This window comes from Mustelus asterias, chromosome 24, assembly GCF_964213995.1.
Source record: "Mustelus asterias chromosome 24, sMusAst1.hap1.1, whole genome shotgun sequence".
In the NCBI taxonomy this organism is placed as follows: Eukaryota; Metazoa; Chordata; class Chondrichthyes; order Carcharhiniformes; family Triakidae; genus Mustelus; species Mustelus asterias.
In genome coordinates, this window is record NC_135824.1 from 33166115 (window position 1) to 33184679 (window position 18565).

The following is an 18565-nucleotide window of genomic DNA, read 5'->3' on the forward strand; positions in this document are numbered from 1 at the left end:
ATGACAGCGCAGAGTCGCTGAACAGAGACTGATAGCCAAGTTCCGCACACATGACGACGGCCTCAACCGGGATCTTGGGTTCATGTCACACTATCTGTAACCCCCAAGACTTGCCTGGGCTTGCAAAATCTCACTTACTGTCCTGGCTGGAGACAATACACATCTCTTTAACCTGCGCTTAATCCTCTCTCCACTCACAATGCCTGTACCTTTAAGACTTGATTACCTGTAAAGACTCGCATTCCAACCATTATTTTGTAAATTGAGTTTGTGTCTTTATGATAGTGGAGTCAGACACTTTAGGAACATTTAAGCGGTTATTGGATAGGCACATGGAGCACACCAGGATGATAGGGAGTGGGATAGCTTGATCTTGGTTTCAGATAAAGCTCGGCACAACATCGTGGGCTGAAGGGCCTGTTCTGTGCTGTACTGTTCTATGTTCTATATGCCCTGTTTGTGAACTGAAATCCCACTCACCTGACAAAGGAGCAGTGCTCTGAAAGCTAGTGGCTTTTGCTACCAAATAAACCTGTTGGACTTTAACCTGGTGTTGTGAGACTTCTTACTGTGCTTACCCCAGTCCAACGCCGGCATCTCCACATCCTGTTTATAAAGCCCAGCTTCCTATCTCCTCTATTAACCGCTTCCTCAAGTTGCCCTGCCACTTTCACTGATTGGGGCACTTCAACCCACAGGTCCCTGTTTTTTTAGGTGACCCACTCTCAGCTCACCTTTTAAAAATAAGGACAGGTTCAAATCATTGTAAGTAACAGAAATACTGAGGATTGTTGGTAAGTTGGTGGTGAGTCGTCTTCTTGAACTGCAGTCCATCTGGTGGAGATGCAGCCACCCACCGTGTTGTAATGAAGGGGATTGATTTTCTTTACAAATTCATTAGTGCGATGTGGGCATCGCTGCCACGGCCAGCATTTATTGCCCATCCCTAATTGCCCTTGAACCGAGTAGCTTGCTTGGCCATTTCAGAGGGCAATTAAGAGTCATTGCTGTGGACCTGGAGTCACATGTAGACCAGGCTGGGTAAGGACAGCAGATTTCCTTCCCTAAAGCACATTAGTGAACCAGATGGGTTTTTATGACAATTGTCAATGGTCTCATCATTATCATTAGACTTTTAATTCCAGATTTCTATTGAATTCAAATCTCAACATCTGCTGTGATGGGATTCAAATCCGGGTCCCGAGAGCATTACCCTGGGTCTCTGGATTACTATCCGGTGACAATACCTCTAGCCCACTGCCTCCCTGCAACATTGAAAATGTGGAGATATCTTTTACCGCCTCGCCCCCCCCCCCCCCAAATCGGGGCAAGCGAGGCTCGCAGAACGGCATTCTCCGTTGGCCTCGGGCGGGCGAGGCGGTAAAATTCCGGCGGTAGTTCCAAGTCAGGATGGTGTTTGGTTGGAGGGGAACTTGCATGCGGCGGTGTTCCCATGCACCCGTTGCCATTGTCCTTCTGGGTGACAAGAGGTTTAAACTGATGGCACCACACAGTGCTGGCTTAAAGATTGGTCATGAATGTGAGAGAGCTGAATTAGCAAGGATGCAGTCAACAACATAGAAGATAATTGCATGTTCATCTGAAGCTGCCTCTGCTACTCTTGACTCCAAGTGCTAAATGATGGCACCGTGGCCTAGATTTTGGTTGACACCGCATCCATTTTACAAGGATGAGAGAAGCAAGCATCCGATACGACAAGCAGTGTGCACATTTTGGGTCTGAAGTACACCACCCATTATTATGGCAAAGGCTCCTCTTTAGGCCCCAGAACCAAGGAACAGGCATTTAGACCTTTTGCATTTGGAAATAGAGGACATAGCACCCGTTTTGAGGGCCTGATGCACCAATATACCCCGCAGTGAGTGTCCCCACGCACTGACCAAACTAACTGTCCATTAAAAGCATATAAAAACATATCTTTCTGGAGGTAACATCCCTTTAGAATCATAGCATCCTTACAGTGCAGAAGGAGGCCATTCGGCCCATCAAGCCTGCACTGAACACAGTCCCATCCAGGCCCTATCACCCTAACCCTATGCATTTACCCTGCTCGTCCTCCTGACACCAAGGGGCAATTTAACAGGGCCAATCGACCTAACCCACACACCTTTGGACTGTGGGAGGAAACCCACGCAGACATGGGGAGAATGTGCAAACTCCACATGGAGAGTGACCCGAGGCCGGAATTGAACCCGGGTCGCTGGCGCTGTGAGGCAGCAGTGCTAACCACTGTGCCACCCAAGGATTTTGAAAGTGCTTGATCTTGTTTGCTGAATGTGCAATAAAGGTGTTCGATTCCCAATCGTTGATTTCCCCCGGAGCAGAATTTTATTTTTTTTTGAACAAGAATTACCATCGCGGAAAGGAGGTTGAAGGAATGAAATTTATTGCCTCAACTCTTCCTCCCTCCACCCTTTTAAGGCAGTTTATTTTCCTGAACCACTAAGGCAGTGTAACCGAGAGAGAACCTAATTTCAGGCTATTGGCAATGTTAGTGAACCATCAGCAAGGGACAGAGTATACCATTCCCTAATTTTCCCCCTCTCCAACATGAAAGCAAATTGCAGAGCTAATTTATTTTGCTTATTCATCATATTGTGTACATTGCGAGTGGGCGCAATTCTTTAACCTGCTGCACTGCTGGAGGCTATGTATGGAATGCATTATACAAATGGAGGGATTAGTCTGTCATTAAAGAGGCAGTAAAGTATGTAGCAATTTGCAATCTGAATGCAGCCAGGACTGCTGGCTTTGAAAGCTTGGAACGACAAGAGGAGAGAACCCAATATGAGCGGCGGTAATATCTTTGTAAAACTGAGCTCCCTGGACTTTAAAACTGCTACAAATTAGGGAGAGAGCAATTTTGGGGTTGATTTGAGCTCCCATTTAGAGACGGTATTAAAAGATTCCCCTCCTCCCCACAAAAATAATATATAATATGCATGTCATTTACCTCCACAGTCGCAGCCAAAGGTGTTTCATTTGAGTGCTTATTTACCAGCTGTTTTAGCCATACATCATTTCATCAGCAGAGTCTGTACGCTGGCTCTGATTGCCATTTTGCCAGTGAAACGCTGTCTCTTGAGGCCCTTATTTGATGGTCTGCAGGTGCAGGGGCTTGTTGAGAAAGCCAACCAGCGGAATGGGAAAGCTTTTTTAATTAAACACCGAAGAATTATGGCTGTTTATAAAATCTCAAACGATCTCGCGCCAATCAAAACGTCAACACTCAGACCCAAATGCAAATGTTCTTTTTTTTTTGAAAGAGGAAGGTTGTGCCCGATTTTTTTTTTTTTCTAATTGCCAGACTGCAATCAGCGATCGCCGGGATCCTTTTGTCAGGAGCCAGATTACACGGCGAGGGGTTTGCGAGACTTTGTGTGACCTTCGCAGTCCTTTCCCTGAGGCAGAGCTTCTTTCAAGCATGAATCGTGGAAGGGATGTGTATTTTTGTTCTACGACTTGAGAGGGATTTGGAAATTACCTCAAGCATTTGATTTAAATCCAACTGGTGTCCGATGGTTCATTTTTGATGCAGGAGCAGCTCTGCAATATGATCTAGATGTTTGTTTTCCAATATCGCAGGATTGCTTGCAGTTGTTGGAAGGCTGAGTTCATGCCTTTTACCTTTCCTAATGTAGATTCTCAGTAACGTCAGTCAGAACCCTGAGCTGGCCAGCAATATAGAACTTTCTAAACGCCCTGCCTGTCAGTGGGCAGAAGAGGATGACAGTTTTATCGGAAAAAAGCATGGCTAACTCTTATTTATCTTGCTCCTTGTGATGTTTTCTCTCTGGAGGCAATAAACAAAACCATGTTGTGAGATAATATTTCTTCCTCAGGAGATGTCAATGCCACCTCATAAATATAGTACCTCGGCTGTCTCGGGAGACTGGACTGCGATATAAATAGGATATAGGTTGTAATTTGCTAAAAGACTTTGTTCTCAAACTGGGTCCCTGAAAAAGGTGGCTTTGAGTGAGTCGTCTGTTTATTAATAAAACAGTGAAGGATTATGTGAGTGGGCCTCCGACAGAATATATCATTCAGGAGCGCCAAAGAGCACATTTTGTCAATTATAGACGAAGGGCTGGATTTTTTTTTTTGCAGAGTTGGGAAGACAGATCCTATTTTTGCTGTTGAGGGGGGAAAGGGGGCAGGGCATGATTCACACATAAGGGAAATCTGAATGCATCAGGGCCATTTGAATTCAGGGGTGAGTTCAAACGCACCCCTTTTTGGCTGTTACAAGGCTCAGTGATCCCACAGTGTGGGAATCATGGAGTGATCATAGAATCTCTGCTGTTCAGAAGGAGGCCATTCGGCCCATTGAGTCTCGCACTGACAATCCCACCCAGGCCCTATCCCCATAACCTCATGTACTCCTCTGCACTCTTTCCAGTGCTATCACATCCCTCCTATAATGTGGATTCCAGAACGGCACACAATACTCTAGCTGTGGCCTAACCAATATTTTATACAGTTCGCTGCTCATGAACTCTATGCCTTGGCTAATAAAGGGAAGTATTCCCTATGCCTTCTTAACCACTTCAACCACCTGTCCTCTACCTTAAGGCCAGTAAGAAGTCTCATAACACCAGGTTAAAGTCCAACAGGTTTATTTGGTAGCAAAAGCCACTAGCTTTCGGAGCACTGCTCCTTCGTCATCATCTCTACCTTAAGGGACAGGTGTATATGCACATCAAGGCCTACCTGATCCTCGATGCTTGCTGGAGTCCTGCCGTTCATCATGTATTCCCTCGTCTTGTTTCTCCTGCCCAAGTGCATCACCTCACACTTATCCAGATTGAATTCCATTTGCCACTGATCAACCACTCCTGTAATCTAAGGCTATCCTCCTCGCTATTTAACACCACACACATTGTCTTACCATTGTTACTGTCAACCAGCTCATACAAGAAGCTTAGCACTCTCTACAGGGCATCTGAAAGCCGTGAGGGCAGTGTCTTTCCTTAACTAATTAGACTGAAGAATTGTTCATGATTAGTGCAGACTCTGCACCAGGAACTATCAGTTAGAATATTGAATTCAATGTCAGATCAAGCATAGAAATGAAAGTATAGAGTAGAGAATGAAGATTGGATTAAGAGGCAGAGATAAAAGAGACAAAGAAAAAGTTACAAAAATTAGTTTATAAAAACTCCAACAACAATTAAAATCTGAAGGAGTGACACTTCTATGTGTCCACACTTCTAAAAGCTCATTTTCAGTGTCATAGAGGTTGGTTAGGAGTATTTAGGATTTATCACAACTTTTTAAAAAAATACTGGAATGGACGAAGCTTAACTTTTTCTGACAAATTTATTCCATATCCATGAGGTAAACACAGCAACTTCACACCGTTCAATGCATTTCAACAGGGAACTGGATAGTACAGGACCATTTTGGGAAGCTTTTGAAAGAACATGACATCTAGGACAACAACTTACAGTTTTTCATGTCTATCTTTGCGTGTAGGATCGTCAAGAGTTCACTGTCAGATTTCCATGTAAATAATCTTATTTCTACTACAACATCCGGCCCAGTATGCATTGAATAGGTACCAGTTTAGAAGCCAGAGTGCTGTGTTAAAATCCTGAACACTGGTCAGAAATCAAGAGAACAGTGTTGCTTGATTTCTGCTGATGAAACCCACTGCAGTACTTGGCATTATGAGAGGATCCTGGGCTGATTCTCTGCAGCAGTAGATGTATTTTCAGAAATGATTAGCAAAGTGCCAAATATAAAAGGCAATATTTTGTTGAAGGCCCTGACATTTAGGGTAAAGCTGGTATATAACATACTTGCTGCCTTTGAAGAAATACAGGAGGTGGGAGTAATAGTCAAGTGTGTAATTGTGTACTGAATCAGTGAGTTGAAGGAAAATGTCCAACAGTGTAGACTGGATGATATGGACAACTAAATAGTTCTTACTGTTTTTCTGTGCACCTAAAAGCCGAACACATCCCAAGACTGAAGGTTTTCTGTGTGGGAAGTCTTGTTACCTGAGCCAACATGAACTGTGCTGTCCGCACCTGACCCTTAGTGCACAAAGTCAGTGACCCAAGCAGGCACGAACCTGGCCAACCGGACTCGACCTTTAGCATGGGCAGTCAGTGACCCAAGCCGATGTGTGAACCTTGCCGCTTGGACCTGACCTTTAGCTCGGGAAATCTAATTGTTTGCTTTACCTTGTTAATTTTGTGGTTATTTAGTGATTTAATTCCACCATGTCAGAAAGACTATTCGCGGTATGCATAGCACATCCGAAAACTGAAAATATCCGAATGCTGAAACGCAATTGGCCTCGAGGGTTTTGGATACTTGACCTGGGCATCATCCATCAGTGTAAATTAAAATAGTGATGTTGATGCGTACAAACTACCCAGACTATCCTTCCAACAGTCACTTCAAGCACTTGGAAACGTGTTTCTAACCCAAATGTTGTTCTCTATTTAATAACATTTGAGCTTGGTCCCATATTTTAAAGTGTCCATTTATTAAAATACTTGGAGCACATTGCAGTCAGTTCTTAACACATTCATAATGCACATGTTCGCTTTCAGCAGGCTTAAGAACTCACATCTAGGCACTGATAAGGCTATTGTTTGATTCTGTGACAATGTGCATGCTAAATAAATAAGTGCACTTGTACATAATATTGGGACATTAAGCTGATCTTTCTCCACACCCTATCTGTAACTGTAACACTATATTCTGCACCTTCCCCTTTCCTTCTCCCCTGTATACTCCAAAAAAGGTATGCTTTGGCTGTACAGTGTAAAAGAAGCAATACTTTTCACCATATCCCAATACATGTGACAATAATAAATCAAATTGCATTGTGAAAATGATGAAATGCATAAGCTGGATTGGAATGCCGTTACATTGTATCATTCATAGATTTGGTATGAAATTAACACGCCTCCAATGAGCCTTGAGATTAAAGGGGAGAGGTGAAATATATGGAATAGGTTTCCAGCTGAAATGGTTCATATCGATAAGCACATTTTTAAAGATTAAAGCTCCCAGTATATGTCACTGGAAGTATATATAGTCGAAGATTTCTATCGATAAGTTCAAATAAGAATGAAAAATGATTTGTGCAACATGACAGTTTGGACATGGTGAGCTCAGAAACGTCACCAGTGAATGATGTGGGCCACGAGGATAGATATTTGTGAATTTTTCTTCTGGAATTCAGCGATTCTGAGTAAGACCATATGAAATGGATCAGGTTATTCCTCGCTGAGAAGTATTTTTTTTTAAGTGGAAAATTTATTGCACTTACATATAAGGGAATGTTTGAGCGCTCGCCCACAGAGCGTTACCTGGCTCGCTGTGAGTGTGGAGCAAAGAATGGCAACTTTTCAAACCATGTTGATCACGAGCCAAGTCATGAGCGAAGACTCGACCCTTCAAATCAAAATGCAAAATGAATGGCGTTATGTTCAGACCACATCGTAGATACCTCGCACCTAACTGGAAGGATTTCCCCTCTTTTACTGAGGGCAATTGTAACTTGAATTGATTTATTATTATGACATGTATTGGGATACAGTGAGAAGTATTGTTTCTTCCAAGCGATACAGACAAAGCATACCATTCATAAAGTACATAGGAAGGAAAGGAGAAGGTGCAGAATATAGTGTTGCAGTTACTGATGGGGTGAAGAGAAAGATCAGTTTAGTATATGATTCAATTGTGAACTTACTCTGTTACTTCGCTCTCTTGATCCTATAGACATCAAGAATCACCCGTTCAGATGAGGATAAAGATTCTGGCTGGGATGCGTGGGGATCTTGGAGCGACTGTTCAAGAACGTGTGGTGGAGGAGCCTCCTACTCCCTGCGACGATGCTTAAATGGCAGGTAAGAACCAAATTCTTAAATTACAAATCATTCCTGCTCCACCTTACCATGTACCTCACAAATTACTTGATTTACTTTGAAAACACAGGAAGACATTGCTAAATCTCAGCAATGTTCAGAGGTTGCAAGTGGCCCAGGCATGTCCATAAGACAAAGGAGCAGAATTAGGCCACTCGGCCCATCGAGTCTGCTCCGCCATTCAATCATGGCTGATATTTTTCTCATCCCCATTCTCCTGCCTTCTACTCATAACCCCTGATCCCCTTATTAATCAAGAACCTATCTATCAGCAGTGGGCAAACGTTAATGGTGTAGAACGCAGTGTCCAGAAGAACAGAAACGGGTTATATTGAAACACATTGCAGTTGTTAAGTGACAACCAACATCATGCCATTGAGAACAACACCTGTTTCCTGGGCAGTGGCCCTGGGTGGTACGGTGGCACAGTGGTTAGCACTACTGCCCCACAGTGCCAGGGACCCGGGTTCAATTTTGGCCTTAGGTGACTCTCTGTGTGGAGTTTGCACATCCTCACCGTGGGTTTCTTCCGGGTTCTCCAGTTTCCTCCCACAGTCCAAAAAAAAATGTGCAGGTTAGGTTGATTGACCATGCTAAAAAATTGCCCCTTAGTGTCAGGGAGATTAGCAGGGTAAATATGTGGGGTTTTGGGGATGGGGCCTGGGTGGGACTGTTGTCAGTGCAGACCTGATGGGCTGAATGACCTCCTTCTGTGCTGTAGGGATTCTATGATTAGACAAACAGCCATTTGGTGCAAAGCACGGTTCCATAAATAACGATTGCGGGGTGACCTGTTCCTCTGGCGGTGTTTATTGAGTAAGAAGTCTAACAACACCAGGTTAAAGTCCAACAGGTTTATTTGGTGGCGTGTTTATTGAAGCAAGGATGTTGACCAGTCTGAAGACCATTTTGCTTTTCTTAAAATAGGGACGTATTAATATTTCCGAGAATGAGCAGATGTAACACCTTATTGACTGCATTGCCCTGTATGGCAAGGCATTATGGGAAAATGCTCATCCTCCCAAGGTAAAGCTGGTGCTCCAGTTGTACCAACGAGAGTTTGTGCATCTACTCAACATCTTTAAACTGGTCTGACTCTGGGAGCTGGCAAGTGGTCCAGGCATGTCAACAGTGGGCAAACATTAATGCTGTAGAAAGCAGTGTCCGGAAGAATAGAAAGGGATTATATTGCGGTTGTTATGTGACGACCAACGTTATGCCATTTAGGCCAATGCCTGTTTCCTGAGCGGCGGTCACAATGCTTTCATTTTAAGGCGACTATCTGATTATTTGAGCGCAAAGCAATTGTCAAAGAACGTTTTCTCAGAGACCAAAGTGATTGGTTTTTCATTTGGTTGAAGACACATTGCAGCAGCATGGATGGAAGCAGAGTCAAATATAATGAGCCCCATGCTGTTACCGAGATCGTGATGAAGCATTTCATCTGCACCTGGAGCAGCACTCAGTGGATTGGGGGCAGACTTATGGTGCATCTCCGGGTTTATTAGCATCTAGTCAGTGCAGAAAAGCTGCTTAATACAAGGAAGGCTTAACTTTAGAAGGTATGGAGGACAAAAAGGCCAATTATTTCAGCCCGAAGAAAATTTTGAACTCAAGAAGGCTGACAAGAACTCAAGAAGGCGGCACGGTGGCACAGTGGTTAGCACTGCTGCCTCACAGCACCAGGGACGCAGGTTCAATTCCAGCCTCGGGTCACTGTCTGTGTGAAGTTTGCACGTTCCCCCATGTCTGTGTGAGTTTCCTCTGGGTGCTCTGGTTTCCTCCCACAGTCCAAAGATGTGTGGGTAGGTTGATTGGCCATGCTAAATTGACCGGGATTAGCAGTGTAAATGAGGGTTACGAGAATAGGGCCTGGGTGGGATTGTAGTCGGTACGGACTCGATGGGCCGAATGGCCTCCTTCTGCACTCTATGACAGCCTAGGCACTCATTGGAAAGACACTTAATTGGGTGCATGAGCTTCAAGGAATACCCTGAACCCAAAAAGATGATTCTCAACGGATAACAATGCCTATTCTTTACTGTGCTGCTTTCTCCTTCCAGCTGTTCAGAAAGAAACAGTCAAGAAGCATCAAATGCTTTGCAACAATTTATTCACACACTCTGCAGAATATGTAGTGCTGTTGATATTCTTCTCCCCAAACCCCACTGACCCTACAAGGCTTTACTCTGTGCAAGTAAGTTATATAATTCGTCTTGCTTGTAACCTGAAATCTTCAAATGTTTCTGTGCGGAAGGAATAAGTACGCTATCACAATGCTGACCTTCCAAAGGAGCCAGTCAGCATTTGGGTGGTCATGATATATCATTGCCTCAATAGGTCCTGGAAGGAGATTCAGCAGCAATTTTCAAAAGGGAATTGGATTTACTCGTTGAATAAAAAATTCTCAGCGGTATGGGGCTGGATGGAAAGCTCTTTGAAAAAACTGGCAATGGGCTGAATGGCCTCTTTCTGCGCTGTGATCTTCTATGCGCCAGCCTTGCTCTGGGATCCTGAGAGAGCTCAATAATTAATTCCAGTATTCAGCTGCAGTGTCTGGTTGGGCCGCCTGGTTTCTGGTAAATGAGTTGTCACCTTCACAGGAGAGCATAGATCTACCAAATGCAGCGTTGCATTGAGATTCAGCAATGTCCTCCTGTGGCTTCTCCTGCCATATCTCAGTCTCTGAGCATTTCTTCAGCATGCCTACTAACCTCCTTGGGCAATGACGAGGTCCATTGGCAAGATTTTACGACCTCGCTTGACCCAACACCGGAAAATCCCACCCGAGGTCAACGGACATTTCCGTTGTCTGCCCCTCGCCCGCTTCGATTCCCATTGCGGACGGGGTCGTAGAATTCCGGTGAGTGTGTCTTTGCACAGAAGGTTTCATTCAATTTTGCTTCCCAGAAAGTTGAAGGCGGACAGGCATCTCCTGGCAGCGAGTCCAGGAGCATTCTTTTTTCATAAATTATAGAATAGAATCATAGAATCCCTACAGTACAGAAGGAGGCCATTTGGCCCATCGAGTCTGTACTGACCACAATCCCACCCAGGCCCTATCCCCATAACCCTGTTTATGCCCTTGACACTCAGGTGCAATTTAGTACGGCCAATCAACCTAACCCACACATCTTTGGACTGTGGGAGGAAACCGGAGCACCCAGAAGAAACCCACGCAGATATGAGGGGAATGTGCAAACTCCATATAGACAGTCACCCAAGGCCGGAATCGAACCCGGGTCCCTGTGAGGCAGCAGTGTTAACCGCTGTGCCACCGTGCCGCCCTTTTTTGTAACTGTGTTGATGTTCAAAAGAGGCTCTTTCACTGTCTCACTGGAGTGTTTGCTACAGCCTGCTTTGTTACCCAGTACACGCTACCTGCAAAATAATGCATGATGATACGATCGCTTTGGTTATGGAGGTCATACCGAAGAGAATCAGTCGATAGATCAGGGCCTGGGAGATATTGTTCCGTGTAAAAGTTTAAAGCTTCATGAAGTCCATGCTACAGCTTTAGCTGTGCAAATGTTTCTCGTTTATTTGTTTAGATAGGCTCGTGAACCGAGACGACTCTGTGGTTTGCTCAGAGGGGAAAAGAATGATTGGTTACACCAGACTGCAAATCAGGATGTTTAATCATCAGCCAAGGAAAGAAAAGCCAAAATCTGAGCACATTGCTGGGGCTCCTTGGGTTCCACCCATGTGAGAAGCAATCCCTTGTTTCAACGGCAATAGAACAAAAAAAAAGATAAAATCAGAGTGTAAAAAGTACATTTCTGGCGCTGGTGTTCCAATTTTCTCTGCTTTACATTCTGATTCATGCACTGTCAATTGTCAGATTATCCCAGCCACATCCTCTCTCACACCAGCTGTCACCTAACCCTCAAAAGGAGAATTAAAGAACTCCAGTCTGACAGTCACCTGGCCGCTGCTCAGAATTTAGCAGCAACTGACCTGCATTGAACCCTTCAGCTCATTCATTGCTCAATCGTGACACCGGGATTACTTTTGCCTGCTTGCCGATCTGTCAGACTGTATAGGGCAGCATGGTGACACAGTGGTTAGCACTGCTGCCTCACAGCTCCAGGAACCCGGGTTCAATTCCGGTCTCGGGCCACTGTATGTGTGCAGTCTGCACATTCTCCCCGTGTCTGCGTGGGTTTCCTCCGGGTGCTCCGGTTTCCTCCCACTGTCCAGCGATGTGCAGGTTAGGTGAATTGACCATGCTAAATTGCACCTTAGTGTCAGGGGGACCAACAGGGTAAACACGTGGGGTTATGGGGATAGAATCTGGTTGGGATTGTTGTTGGCGCAGACTCAATGGGCCAAATGGCCGCTTTCTGCACTGTAGGGATTCTGTGTAGAGCAGAGAATGGATCTTTTTTATTATTCTTTCATGGGATGTGGACATTGTGGTCAAAGCCAATATTTATTGGCCATCCCTAAAAGCTCTCGAGAAGGAATGGTTTAAAATAGCATTTTAAGCATCAACCGCATTGCTGTGGGTCAGACTAGGTAAGGATGGCAGATTTCTTTCTCTGAAGGACATGGGGAGGGGGGAGGGGGGAGGGGGGGGAGGGGGGGGGATTTTCTTTCAATGATCATTTCACGGCCACCATTACTGAGACGGGCTTTCAGTTCCAGAAGAATTCATTCAAATGATTAATTATTTGAATTCAATTCTCACCAGCTGCCATAGAGGGATGTGAATCCACGGCTGGAATTTTCCAGCCCTGCCTACTGGCAGGATCTTCCAGTCCTACCAAAGGTGAGACACTCTTCCTCACCCGCCCCCCAATGGTTAGTTCCCCGGTGGTACGGCTTGCGAGCAACGCAAATGGCCATTGACTTTGGCGGGACTCAAAGATCCCAATGCATGTTTCCAGTTGCATCACCACGATGTCACCATATCCCCCTGTTCATCAAATTTTGATTGTGGCATTTGTCTTCAGCAAGTCTCACCCATGCTGAAAGGTGGGACTTGCATACTGGAGAAAATAGGCTAAGATTATTTCTAGAAAACGTCAACTGAGCACTCTTTAAAAAAAATAACAAACAAGAATTACTACTTCCGAGTTAGGTGCTGTTCACAGGGCTCTTTTATAATTATCAGATCTCAACAGGTGAGGATCTCCCATCTCCTGCTACTTAGTCCCGATCATCCCCTGAAGTGAATGTTCCAATAGCTTTATTGCAAAGATTAGCAAGGCAGATTCCCCCCAGAGTGCTGCCTCATATTTATCACTTAATCAGCATTACTAAAACAGTCTCTGCTTGGAGAGACGAAGGATGAGAGCTGACAGGATGACAGGTATACTGAATTGGATACTGTTGTGGGAGATGCTTTACCTGGGACAAGCTGCGACAGCCGGAACTCTGATACTGAGTCTGGTTCTACAGCGCAAAAGGGTGGGATGAAGAAGAGGAGAGCAGTAGTGATAGGGGACTCGATGGTCAGAGGTACGGACCGGAGGTTCTGTGGTCGGGACAGAGACTCCCGCATGGTTTGTTGCCTCCCAGGTGCCAAGGTCAGCGATGTCTCTGATCGCGTGCACAGCGTTCTAAAGAGGGAAGGTGATCAGCCAGATGTCGTGGTACATGTCGGTACCAATGACGTGGGAAGGAAGAGTGAGGAGGTCCTAAAGAGTGAGTACAAAGAGCTTGGAGGGAAGTTAAAAAGCAGGACCCCGAGGGTAGTAATCTCAGGATTGCTACCTGAGCCACATGCCAGTGAGGGCAGGAGTAGGATGCTTGGGCGGATAAACACGTGGCTGAGGAACTGGTGCAGGGGGCAGGGTTTCCAATTCTTGGATCATTGGGAACTCTTCTGGGGCAGGTGGGACCTGTACAAGAGAGACGGGTTACACCTAAACTACAAGGGGACCAATATACTTGCAGGGAGATTTGCTAGTGTTATTGGGGAGCGTTTAAACTAGATTTGCAGGGGGGTGGGAACTAGAGTGCCAGAGCAGATAGTGGAGCAGGGGTAAAAAGACAGGTTAGTTCAAGCAAAATCACAAATGGAAGGGTAGAGTGTGGTGGAAATAATTTTTTGAGGTGTGTCTATTTCAATGCCAGGAGTATTGTGGGGAAGACAGATGAGCTGAAGGCGTGGATAGACACGTGGAAATATGACATTATAGCCATTAGTGAAACTTGGCTACAGGAGGGGCAGGACTGGCAGCTCAATGTTCCAGGGTTCCAATGTTTCAGGCGGGATAGAGGCAGAGGGATAAAAGGTGGGGGGGTGGCATTGTTGGTCAGGGAAAATGTTACAGCGGTACTCAGGCAGGATAGATTAGGGAGCTTGTCTACAGAGGCCCTATGGGTGGAGCTGAGAAACAGGAAAGGTATGACCACGTTAATGGGCTTGTATTATAGACCACCCAATAGTCAGCGAGAATTGGAGGAGCAAATCAGCGGAGAGATAGCTGACAACTGCAAGAAACACAAAGTTGTGATAGTAGGGGATTTTAATTTTCCACATATAGATTGGGACTCGCATACTGTTAAAGGTTTATAAGAACATAAGAACATAAGAAATAGGAGCAGGAGTAGGCCATCTAGCCCCTCGAGCCTGCCCCGCCATTCAATAAGATCATGGCTGATCTGACGTGGATCAGTACCACTTACCCGCCTGATCCCCATAACCCTTAATTCCCTTACCGATCAGGAATCCATCCATCCGCGCTTTAAACATATTCAGCGAGGTAGCCTCCACCACCTCAGTGGGCAGAGAATTCCAGAGATTCACCACCCTCTGGGAGAAGAAGTTCCTCCTCAACTCTGTCTTAAACCGACCCCCCTTTATTTTGAGGCTGTGTCCTCTAGTTTTAACTTCCTTACTAAGTGGAAAGAATCTCTCCGCCTCCACCCTATCCACCCCCCGCATTATCTTATAAGTCTCCATAAGATCCCCCCTCATCCTTCTAAACTCCAACGAGTACAAACCCAATCTCCTCAGCCTTTCCTCATAATCCAAACCCCTCATCTCCGGTATCAACCTGGTGAACCTTCTCTGCACTCCCTCCAATGCCAATATATCCTTCCTCATATAAGGGGACCAATACTGCACACAGTATTCCAGCTGCGGCCTCACCAATGCCCTGTACAGGTGCATCAAGACATCCCTGCTTTTATATTCTATCCCCCTCGCGATATAGGCCAACATCCCATTTGCCCTCTTGATCACCTGTTGTACCTGCAGACTGGGCTTTTGCGTCTCATGCACAAGGACCCCCAGGTCCCTTTGCACGGTAGCATGTTTTAATTTGTTTCCATTGAGATAGTAATCCCATTTGTTATTATTTCCTCCAAAGTGTATAACCTCGCATTTATCAACGTTATACTCCATTTGCCATATCCTCGCCCACTCACTCAGCCTGTCCAAATCTCTCTGCAGATCTTCTCCGTCCTCCACACGATTCACTTTTCCACTTATCTTTGTGTCGTCTGCAAACTTCGTTACCCTACACTCCGTCCCCTCCTCCAGATCATCTATATAAATGGTAAACAGTTGCGGCCCGAGTACCGATCCCTGCGGCACGCCACTAGTTACCTTCCTCCAACCGGAAAAACACCCATTTATTCCGACTCTTTGCTTCCTGTCGGATAGCCAGTCCCCAATCCACTTTAACACACTACCCCCAACTCCGTGTGCCCTAATCTTCTTCAGCAGCCTTTTATGGGGCACCTTATCAAACGCCTTTTGGAAATCCAAAAACACCGCATCCACCGGTTCTCCTCCATCAACCGCCCTAGTCACATCTTCATAAAAATCCAACATGTTCGTCAAGCACGACTTTCCCCTCATGAATCCATGCTGCGTCTGATTGATCGAACCATTTCTATCCAGATGCCCTGCTATCTCCTCTTTAATAATGGATTCCAGCATTTTCCCTACTACAGACGTTAAGCTGACCGGCCTATAGTTACCCGCCTTTTGTCTCCTTCCTTTTTTAAACAGCGGCGTAACATTAGCCGTTTTCCAATCAACCGGCACTACCCCAGAATGCAACGAGTTTTGATAAATAATCACAAACGCATCCACTATTACATCTGACATTTCTTTCAATACCCTGGGATGCATTCCATCCGGACCCGGGGACTTGTCCACCTTCAGTCCCATTAGTCTACCCAGCACTGCCTCTCTGGTAACATTAATTGTATTAAGTATTTCTCCTGCTGCCAACCCTCTATCGTTAATATTTGGCAAACTATTTGTGTCCTCCACCGTGAAGACCGACACAAAAAACTTATTGAAAGACTCAGCCATATCCTCATTTCCCACTATTAACTCCCCCCTCTCGTCCTCCAAGGGTCCAACATTCACTCCAGCCACTCTATTCCTTTTTATATATTTATAAAAACTTTTACTATCATTTTTTATATTAATTGCTAGCCTAGCTTCATAGTCTATCCTTCCTTTCTTTATTGCTTTCTTAGTCTCTCTTTGTTGTTTCTTAAATTTTTCCCAATCACTTGTTTCTCCACTATTTTTGGCCACTCTGTACGCAGCTGTTTTTATTTTAATACTCTCCTTTATTTCCTTTGTTATCCACGGCTGGTTCTCCCTTTTCTTACAATCCTTGTTTTTTGCTGGAATACATTTTTGCTGAGAACTGAAAAGGATCTCCTTAAAAATCCTCCACTGTTCCTCAGCTATCCTACCTGCCAGCCTGCTCTCCCAATCTACCTTAGCCAATTCATCCCTCATCCTATCATATTTCCCTCTGTTCAAACAGAGGACACTGGTTTGGGACCAAACTTTCTCCTCTTCCATCTGAATCAGAAATTCGACCATATTGTGGTCACTAGACCCAAGAGGGTCCTTCACAATAAGATCCTTAATTCTACCTACCTCGTTACACAATACCAGATCCAAAATAGCTCGTTCCCTCGTCGGTTCCGTAACACCCTGTTTAGACGGGGTAGAGTTTGTAAAATGTGTTCAGGAGAATTTTCTACATCAGTATATAGAGGTGCCAACTAGAGAGGATGCGATATTGGATCTTGTGGTGAACCATCGTTGGTTCACCACTGGGGATTGTTACTATGTTACTGTTGGGCTAGGGTGTTGTTACTGTGGGGGTTGTACAATGTTGTTGGGTTAGGGTGTTTACCTGTTATAAGAGTTATCATGGCACATTCCAGTGGGGTCCCGCCTCCGGTGGCGAGGTATAAGACCCCCTGCTCCGGCAGGACCCCTTCAGTCTGAACTGGTGTATTCGTGTTAGTAGTTCCATTGTTACTCTATTAAAGCCTTCAATACCGAAGCCTTGGTTCCACGTGCTTATTGTCGCGCATCAATTTAATAGAGTAACAGAAAACTCACAGCTGTACAACAAGAGAAAAAAAACAGAGAGTATGGAACAGATTCTAAAACCGGATCGTCTGACACTGGACCCACGTGCGGTCGGTGCAGCTAACACATTCGACCATTGGTGGAAGTGTTTTGAGGACTACCTGGCAGCCTCGGTAGCTATCACTACAGACAGTGATAAACTCCAGGTCCTCCACGCAAGGGTAAGTGACACGATTTACCTAGCCATTCGTGCAGCTCCCACTTACCCAGGTGCCGTCGAGCTCCTAAAAAAAAGATACACGAAGCCACCCAACGAGATACATGCTCGTTACCTCCTCGCTACACGACGTCGGCAGTCGGGCGAAACCATGGAGGACTATGCCAATGAGCTCCTGCAGCTTGCCAGGGGTTGCGATTGTAAGGACGTATCAGCCGAACAGTATATGTACGACCTCGCCCGAGACGCGTTCGTAGCAGGGGTAGGGTCCTCGTACATCAGGCTTAAATTGCTGGAAAAGGGGAAACTCGACTTGACCCAAGCAATGGAGATGGCCGTGATGCTGGAAGCGGCGTCGAAGAGCTTGGCGCTGTACCCCGAGGACCACGTGCAGTCAACGTGGTTGGAGCAAGCTCAGCTCCCTCCTCGCCCCGCTAACCCGCGCTCCCAGATCGATTCGACGACGGCGGCAGCTCCAGGTGGCCAGCGATGCTATTTTTGTGGTGGGGCCAAGCATCCACGGCAACAGTGTCTGGCAAGAACGGCAATCTGCAGCCAGTGCGGTAAAAAAGGCCACTACGGCAAAGTCTGCAGGTCCAAACCTAAAAACGGCAGTGCAGCTTGTAACCCTCCAGAACGGAGACAATCTCCTTCGGCGTCGCAGTACCCACGAGGTCCGACCACGTGCGATCCCAGGACGGCGCCATCGTGGCTGACAGAGGAGGAGGAAGACCACCAGGAGTCGCTGCGCTTGGCGCCCTCGCCCACGTGCGATTCATGGGGGCGGCCATCATGGTCCACGACGACTAGGAGCGACCAGCAGGGGTCCTCAGCATCCACATCGGCAGCATGCAGTGACGCCCAGGGGCCAACGGTGGCGTCGATCTCCCTGGATCAGACCAGGCACTACAGACTTGAACATTCTATGATGGATATAAAGGTTAGTGGTAGAACTGTGAATTGTCTGTTTGACAGTGGAAGCACCGAAAGTTTCATACACCCTGAAACTGCTAAAAGGTGTGGACTCCGGGTTCTCCCTGCCAAGCAGACAATTTCCATGGCATCACGGTCCCGGTCTGTACCGATCCAAGGACGATGTATGGTAACTCTTGAGGTACAGCGCACAATTTA

At 45.8% G+C, this 18565-nt stretch overlaps 1 protein-coding gene across 1 annotated transcript in view; it reads left to right on the top strand.

The window, feature by feature from the left end:
- Positions 1-18565, top strand: part of adamtsl3 (ADAMTS-like 3) — a 605457-nt gene that overhangs the window by 253731 nt on the left and 333161 nt on the right. Inside the window, exon 4 of the mRNA XM_078241545.1 lies at positions 7765-7892. Within this exon, the coding sequence (XP_078097671.1) occupies positions 7765-7892 (128 nt within the window). The remainder of the gene's footprint in view (positions 1-7764; positions 7893-18565) is intronic.